Source organism: Scomber japonicus, chromosome 4 (genome assembly GCF_027409825.1).
Source record: "Scomber japonicus isolate fScoJap1 chromosome 4, fScoJap1.pri, whole genome shotgun sequence".
NCBI lineage: Eukaryota > Metazoa > Chordata > Actinopteri > Scombriformes > Scombridae > Scomber > Scomber japonicus.
The window spans coordinates 26,512,769-26,521,290 of NC_070581.1; the positions used below are offsets into that span (position 1 = coordinate 26,512,769).

General features: G+C 43.6%; 1 protein-coding gene across 2 annotated transcripts; it reads right to left on the reverse strand.

The window, feature by feature from the left end:
* Positions 1–455: 455 nt before the first annotated feature.
* On the reverse strand, positions 456–8,213 carry camta1a (calmodulin binding transcription activator 1a). 2 transcript variants are annotated; one of them, XM_053317396.1, is made up of 14 exons: positions 8,141–8,213; positions 8,031–8,107; positions 7,631–7,827; positions 7,452–7,530; positions 6,947–7,295; positions 6,340–6,815; positions 5,487–5,665; positions 4,938–5,181; positions 4,008–4,079; positions 3,757–3,777; positions 3,429–3,628; positions 3,034–3,108; positions 2,588–2,618; positions 456–488 (listed from the first exon to the last, which is right to left on the reverse strand). In XM_053317396.1, exons 1-14 carry the CDS (start codon positions 8,211–8,213, stop codon positions 456–458), a joined length of 2,106 nt encoding a protein of 701 aa, XP_053173371.1. The 2 variants fall into 2 exon arrangements, with proteins under 2 accessions (XP_053173371.1, XP_053173372.1); XM_053317397.1 differs by lacking the exon at positions 3,757–3,777 and having other exon boundaries at positions 6,340–6,499; positions 6,943–7,295.
* Between the last annotated feature and the right edge of the window lie 309 nt (positions 8,214–8,522).

The following is an 8,522-nucleotide window of genomic DNA, read 5'->3' on the forward strand; positions in this document are numbered from 1 at the left end:
GCAAAACAGTGTCATAACAGTGTCTGTGTTTTATGTTATTGTTAGATTTTTATTTATTTGTTAGGTTTTTTATTGAACCCACCCAGCGTAACAGTGTCTATGTTATGTTAGATTTTTTTTTTACTGAATATAAATGTCTTTGCGTGTTTTGAAAGCTGAACCAAGGCAAATTCCTTGTATTTCTATACTTGGCAAATAAATGATCCTTGAATCCTTGAATCCTTGAATCCTCTCCAACCGAAATCAAGTCAGTGGAAAGAATAGATATGTGAAAAAATGCTGTTGTACATGTAATAGTAGTTGAATCTGTAACACTGCAGTAGTAGTAATAATTGCAGTGTTTGCATTGATGTTTTTTTTCCATTTCTCTTGTAAAATGTCTTGGGTAAAAACGAAAAAGAAAAGAGAAGTCAGGAGAGTGATGTCACATCGCGAGGGGACTCTTCTGAGAGGTCTCATGTTCCCTGGCCCTTTTCAATTCTTTCACCCTGAAACACAGAGAGAGACAAATGTCCATAAATACGACATCCGTGATTTGAGTTTCTAGTAAGATGCTTATAAAGACACACACACACAGGCCTAACAGCATCACACTGTTCAGCCACAACTATCAGAACAACATCAAGTCAGCCCAGATCATCAGGAACTACGGCTCGTCTGTGAAAGGAAATGTTGGTCAGGATTGAATTGAACAAAAGGCGATAATTATAACACAATTACAATATCATTACCATATTCATTTCTTCAATTTGAGATAAAGTGCACTTTGCACACACTGTGACTTTGGGGAAAATAAATACAAGAAATGGTGTTATGAATTGCATTTCATTTCAAGTGTTCCAAAACAATATGGTAATGATGTTATTATTGTAATGCAGTTATTCTAAATTGATGTTACTCATTTCAAAGTGACATTTGGCATGTGAGACACAATGTAGCACATGCTGCATTTTTTTACACAAATGCAGCATGTGACAGTGGTGCCTACCAGTATGATGTGACTACTCCTTTGATTTTTGAAAGTAAAGATTAGAAAAGCTCTCTCTCTGCACAATGTGTCTATTTAGTCAACGGCTAAAAGAATGAATCATTTACGTGAAGGTCACAGTAGAGCTCACTTTCACATATAAAAGACTAAATGACGTTTCTCCAGACAAACTGGTCAATTCTCAGCAACTCAGTGAAATTGAATGATTCATTTTTTTGCACTTCACAAAAGATTATCACCAAACTAGTGTAAGTCCGTGTGTCTCGAGTGTATGAGCAAAAAGCAGTCAGACTACTGTGTACAAAGTACTCTTTACCCTAAAAATTGATTTTAAAACATCAACCACCACGGTGTAATGGATTTACCCCACTCTGGTTATTCTTAGCAGAAGGTAAACACTGCAACATTTATGCATTGAAAAGAGGCACACTATGTAGATGCATGGTTGGATGCAATGTGTATGTGTGTGTGTGCTGCATGCTGAGCTGATGTACTCCCTGGAGGTATGAATCCATTAAAGCTCTGTGGTGTAGTCCCAATGGGTGGAGGATCCTATTGTTTGTTTTTTTCCACTGTGACCTATATGCTAACACAGCTTTCTAACCTATATCACTGTATAGCCGGCAAGTATGCCATCAGAGGTAGTTACAACAACAATCTTACCTGCCCTAAAAGCAGGTTAGGACAGTACACAGCAGATGTGGGAAAGAGTAACATATAATATGAAGGTCAACATGAGGAGATGTTTTGTGAAAGTATTCCAATGATGAGTATTCAAATGATCAAATATGCTTTATATGTCCTCCTGAGTTTTTTTTTTTGCATTCAAATGTATCTTGATTCGTTTGTTTAGATGAACCAGTGGCAGCATCACATTCAACAGTTTGACACAGGAAATTAGAGGAGTTAATTCCCCCCTCTTAAGTCTGTCGAGTGGCTAGAAACAGGACACACAGCCAGTCAGACAGACAGACAACTACTGGAGAAAACAGCAGGCCCATAGCATGCCTATAGGTTGAAGAGCAAGGCCCATAGTTGTCACCACTTGACATGCAGCAGAATAAAACATGATTGAGAAAAAAAGCCTCCGGTTCTCTCAAACTGGCTATCTGCATAACCACACAAAACTGAAATAAAACAAACAAAAAAAAACAATCATGAACAAAAAAGTAATTTCCAAGGAGAGAAAGACAGAGATAAAGAGAGTCAGAGAAGTGCCTGTTAAGTGTTGCAGTGATATTGTCATTCATAAGCATTTTGTTAGTTCGAGATAGGTTTTGCTCTAAATCTGAGCTTCTCAGTCCACCTGTGGCTCCAGTCGGCAGCCTTCATGCAAGCAGGCATCAAGCAACAGTGATGGAGAAGGAGGTAGGGTGGGTGGAGGGGTGGGAGAGAAAGAGCAAAAGAGAAAATGAGAGTGAGGGAAGAAGGGAGAGAATGCAAAGGCTGAGACCTCAGGAAGAGATAATTGTATTATTAAAGAGTAAGAAACAGAGAGGGAGATAAGAGGGAGAAAGAGGCATACAGAATAAACAGGGAAAGAGAGAGAGAGTGAGAGAGAAAGAGAGGCACGAACTGAGTTGCTGAGGCTGCACTCACCCGCTTGAACAGTCTATGGTCCATCAAGGGGCTTGGCATAAACAGCAAAACAATACCAGACAGCTATTAGCACACAGTAGGCACTGTGAAGGAGGGGGTGAGGACAGGTGGGGGCCAAATACAGTGAGGGGGAGGAGGGTGGAGCTTAGGTGTTAGAGACATTTTTAACCAACCAAATTTTTCCCAAGTCAAACACATAACACCCGGTAAAAAAAAAACAAAACAAAAACAGTTGAGAGAAGGACAAGATTGTGAAGCTAGTGGAAGGTTATACTGTGTCTTACTGATTAGCTCAATTGGATATTATTCACTTAGACCATGAAAGAACCCTTGTGATAAATCTGAATGTGCAGTTTTTTATCTAGCCTATGTTAAATTTTGTGTGTGTGTGTGTGTGTGTGTGTGTGAGTATGCTGGCATGTGTTTGAGTCAGTGTTGGGGTCTACCTGTGGCGGCAGCGACGTAGGAACCTCATGATCTTCCTGGCAGCCTGATCCTGCCTCTTTGTGAGCAGACTACCTCTATAAAACACCAGATACAGAAAAGTGTTAAACGTTTGTTTTTGGAGCAGCAGCTGAAAAGTGGCACACATCTCTCTGTTAATATGAATTTGAGACAGCTTTTAGCTTTTAGTGTAAGGGTGAAGGGCTCAATTCCAAAACAGTATATAATTATATTTAAACATACCAACAAGCTGAAGCTGACTATTCATCATCTGTCTGTAAATGTGTCTGTTAATGACTATGGACATAACTTATCCTTCAATGAGGATTTATACAATCACTTTTATAATAGATAGTATGACAAAGTAGAGTCTTCATTATCCTTGGCGAGTGTCTACCTCAATTTGTGCTGCACCAGGGCAGCGGCTGCCCCACGATGGTGGGGCTTCAGCCTGCCAAACTCCTTGTAGCTGCGGTAGTATTGCTGAATGAGCACGGCGGCCCTCCTGCTCTGCTGAAACTTCTTCTGTTCGTGGTAGCTGCGGAATTTACTCTGGATAAGGATGGCGGCCTGCGTCATCTTCTTATAAAGTGCATACTGCGAACAAGAATAAAACAGTATGTCATGCTTTACTGTGAGGGAACACCTTGGGTTCACTCTGTAGTAGAAGAACACAACCTGATGTCTGGCAATGAATTCAGCTACTGGTAATGAACAAGTTTTACCTTCAAGGCTATCCATGTTAGCTTGCAAACAGAAAAAGGGAAATATTGTGAATGATGCACTAACATGACCTAATATTCACTATACTTCATCTGAGTTTCAAAATGTTGAGGATCTTCATTACAGATGTATAAGAGCATTTAGATGAGTTAATTTATGTTGACATATCCCTCCTAAGATTTAGGAATGTAGACTACAGCACTTCCAGATGTGACCATATCAGGAAATTCATTCATTGCTTCGGTGCACCTACCTGTTTGTATTTCTTGTAACAACGTTGAATAACAGCAGCAGCTACTTCCTGTTGCTCTCGGAGCGGCCGCCCCTGTTGGAGAGTAGAGTGGGATAGGTCAGAGTTCAAAGTAGAACCTGCTTTTTGCCATAAAGGATATTAATGGCTCTGTCAAGTCTCCCAGAAGTCTCCTGGTGGCCCCCATGTGAATGCCACCCTGGCATGAGTGCCCCCCTGGTGGGCAGTAGGGAGGAGGAGGTGAACTGTTGAGTGAAAAAGAGCCAAAGGTCCAGCTCAGTACAGCTTGTAGATAGGCACAATAGATGACTGTAAAGGACAGCGAACAGTTTGTCATATGAAAACTCATTATAAGTAGCTGGGGGGTGGGTAGCGAGTTGAGGAATGGGATCGGGCAGGGGGGAAAGGACTGGTGTGTGGAGAGCTAGTTAAAAACAGGCAGTAGCAGGCTCCATACACCTTACTAAGAGAGAGAGAGAAAGAGAGAGAGAGAGAGAAACAAAGAGAGAAGAGGAGAACATAAGCTTAATCATGTCTAATTGGAGCAGGGATACAGGGGACAGTGCAGTCGTTTCTCTAAGCAAGGCCATGCTCTGCTCAAGCCACCTTCCCATGCTGAAACCACAGGGACATATTTTTTGTTCATGTTGTCGTGTGTATATTAGCGGAGGGACAGAGAATGAGACAGACAGAGATAGGAAAACTTGGAAAATATTAAGTTTGATTAGAAACAGGACATCACAACCCTGAACTTTACTGTAAAAATCAGAGCTCCTAAAACTAGGAGCTATAAACCAAATGAAAGTGAACCCTTCAGCATCTTTCCAAAAGCCAAAAACAAAACCATCTAATTACACGAGTCCTAACAGTACACACCCATCACTGCAGGCTGCAGTACACACAGCATATGACACCTGAGTGCCAGGCCTGTACCTTGTACTTGCGGAAGGCAGTTTGGACTAGGCGGGCGGCTTCATATAGCTCTCTCTGCTCTGGATCTGACAGAGTCAGCTGGGCCAGGTCTCGCTCCACCTTGCTGTTAGAGGCATTGATGAACTCACTCCAGTCAGCTGGGGATGGAAGCGTGGACCTCTCCAGGGGCCCCTCTCTTAGGGGAGACCCACCAGGACTGAGGCTGGGGTTGGACGATGGGGTCAGAGGTTCATTATACAGAGATCTGAGCAAAGAGGATGACAGAAATTTTCATTTAATTTTAGAGCTCTTTATTTGCACATGTTCAGTATATAGTATGGGAATCCAGCAGATAGTGGACATACAAGACTACAAAAACACTTTTTTCCTTGCAACTAATTTTTACTCTAACTAAAGTATTAACCTTTTGTATTGCATTAAAGCATAGAGAGCTGGATGAACACCTGGTTATGTAGCTGGGAGGACACACATACTGTATACATGCCTACACACTTGATACTGCATGGCAGTACGCACATCTGCTATTGCCTGCCCCATGATCCTCCTCACCGTAAGTGTATGATGCTTGGCAGCTGCTCCACATCTCCCAGGTAGTTGGCCAGCCAGTTCATGGTGTTGCTGACCCCTGACGTGTCTAATGGCACAGAGTCTGTGGCGGTGAAGTTCTCCCTCTTGATTCTTTCTGGCGTTGCTTCAATGATGTGCTCTGCTAGAGTCATCATGTTTACCTGTTTTGTTGAGACAAACAAAGATGAGTGAGGAAATGACTCACCATGTATGTACAGGCTGAAAGACTACATATTTCAGTGATTGTACATAGTCTGGGCATTCAGGTTTAATTGTTTGGCCCTGTGCCAAAAATGCTGGTTTTACTGCCAGTGGAGAGGGTAATAATGATGACAGTGACATTGTTTGAGGCTAAAATTCCTAATCCAGCACTTCATCTGTTGCAGGAGTAGTTAGACTGAGATGGATGGCTGAAAGAATCCCTTGGCTATGGAAGTGGATCAATAGAGAGAGTTTATTATGCAGTGATGGTCATCGACAGAGTGCCAGGTGCCTGGTGTATAACGCCTACCCAGTGCATAAGCTACACATAAAAGAGGTGTCATGTAGTTAAAATGTAGTGTAGTACTGTACATATACTGCATCCTCCCTTTGATAATATGCAGATCAGTTAGTATTCAAGTCTTCAAGTTTGTTCCCAAGTTCTTTATTTGCTGCAACGAGAAAAGTGCTGTATTGTGCTATGTAATGTCTGTGGTGTGCTGCTGTATGCAGGTATTTAAATCAACAGCAAAATATTTTTGGCCCCAGTGCATTTGAACTTTTCATATATGGCTAAACTGATGCCAAGTTCTCCACACTACACTGTCTGAATAAACATTTCTTCCATTCTCACCTGCAGGTCATCCATCTGTGTGAGACAGTCCTGGTTCTCCAGATCCTCCCGATAGGATAGCAGTTCTGCATCAGCCATTTCTCTGTCTGCCATCACCAGCATGCCTAACTGTTCCCGCTGACGTAACCGGTTGACCAATTTCTCCTTCCCCAGGCTGCTGCTTCCACTGACCCCCAACCCTTTCCTCCCTAAGCCACTGCTGGAGAAACTCTCTCTGGAGGTCCATCTGGTTGTCCCCGTGCTGCCTCCTGTAGACAGGCCCTTGTCTGAACTCAGGCCTTCTGAGGACAGGCTCTTGGGGCTAGAGGACAGCTTGTGGAGCTGCTGCTGCTCCAGGCTCAGAGGAACAGACATGGCCTTGTCAGGCCGCGTCTGAAACAGTTCTGGGTTGGGTTTATGTTTTTTAGCTAGTGGGAGGTCTCTTTGGCCCTCAGTGCTGTAGTAGTTGGAAGGCTCTGACCTGGGTCTTCTCAAGTCTGCAAAAAACATAACGTAACAATTAGCTGCATAATACACTACACTGCAGCAGAAAATGATGACTTTTCCAGTCAATAACTTATGTGAAGACATCAGCCTCACTACTTTTCGCAAAGAGAACTGTACTGGCCTGGATTGAGGCTGGTGGTGCTGGTTGTGGTTGTAGTGGTGGCAGGACCTCCTTTCTTGCAGCTGGATGCTACTACACTGTCGTTAGCCCAGCTGACCATCCAGCTGTCTGTGGTGGGGGCGTCGGGGGCTGGGGAGAAAGACATCCGAGTTGTGGGTGGTAGAGGGGCCGGTGGCTGCTGCTCTTCCCTCTGTAACTGCTCCAGACATTCAGCCAATTTGGTATGGCCACGAGAGCGGGCAATTGACAGAGGTAAGCGGCCCAGAGAATCTGGGATAGCTAGAGCACGTCTGTCCCATTTATACAGGACCACTGCTGCCTCCAGGTGACCCAGCGCACACGCCCACATCTAGAAAATAGATGGAGGAGAAAAAGCAGAATATAGAAACAGACAGTGGGTTAAAACATCAATCTGCACCAAATACATGTTTCTCCCACCACAGATCACATGAATTAAGTATCATTGCTCATACTGTTTTAAAGATGTTAACCTCAGCTCTCTTACCAGAGGCGTGCAGGAGAAGTGATCCACATTGAGAGGGTCTACTTCTAACTCCAAATCAATGCTGTCAGCATGCTTGGTCCTGGATGGAGGAGAGAACATTAGCATCTCACTGCCATTTAGTGTGGTGAACACTAATTAAAAATGAAAGCACTATTATATCTTGAGTATTTTGTCCTCACCGCCACTTGATGAGTGTCTGGATGAGGGTGGCGTAGCCCTGGCCAGCAGCCAGGTGAAGGAGTGTCATGCCTCTGAAGGTCTTGGAGTGGATTAAATGTTTGGACTTGGCCCAGCAAGCTCTGCTCATCATCTTCTCACAGACCACCACAACACGGCTCTCAAAGGAGCTGCTGGCTTGCGTCTGGGCAGATACACACTCCATACGGAAAAGAGCAAATCGTTATTGGTTGTTGTATATTTCTCTTTAACAACAGCAAAGAATCCCTAAGTTCTGTTACATGTAGTTTTGTAATAATTTTGTCAATCAATAAAGGAAAAACACAATGAGCTTGCTGTGTTTTGTCACATGCACACTGGATTTCTTAATGCACATATGAGTAGCATGATGTTTCTTTTTACCTGTGACTGGCTGTTGTTTCCTCCCCCTCCACCTCCTACGCCTCCTCCCCCTCCGCCTCCTCCTCCCCCTGTCCCCCCTGTTCCTCCCCCACCTCCGCCACTCCCTGCACTGCTCGGCTGCTGGTGGCTGGCCATCTCCGCCATCCTCCTCTCCATCTGCTCCAAGCGCTCCAGGATAGACATTCTGAACTGGTTATCTGGGCAAATAGTGAGACACAGAAGAAGAACACAAGTCAGCACACAAGTAGCATCCAGTGTGCAAAAAAAAATGTCTGTCTTTGCTGTTACCAGCACAAACAACCCTGTGTCCTGACAAGACAAATGATCACACAGTATGCACCACAAGCTGCGCCAAATATGTTGCTCTGAGCAGCAGTGGAGCTGTCGCAGTGACTTGAGGCTTAACATCATGAGGCACAACATAATCAACCTTTTAAGAACAAATGTCTCTTTCTGACACACTGAAATGTAAAAGTTAATTTCCTACTTTCC

Coding starts and splice junctions, on each gene's coding strand:
- camta1a (XM_053317396.1), bottom strand. CDS start 8,213: ATGTCTATCCTGGAGCGCTTGGAGCAGATGGAGAGGAGGATGGCGGAG. Junction 7,531..7,630: donor CAGACACTCATCAAGTGGCG/GTGAGGACAAAA, acceptor TCCTCCATCCAG/GACCAAGCATGCTGACAGCA. Junction 7,296..7,451: donor ACTTCTCCTGCACGCCTCTG/GTAAGAGAGCTG, acceptor TCTATTTTCTAG/ATGTGGGCGTGTGCGCTGGG.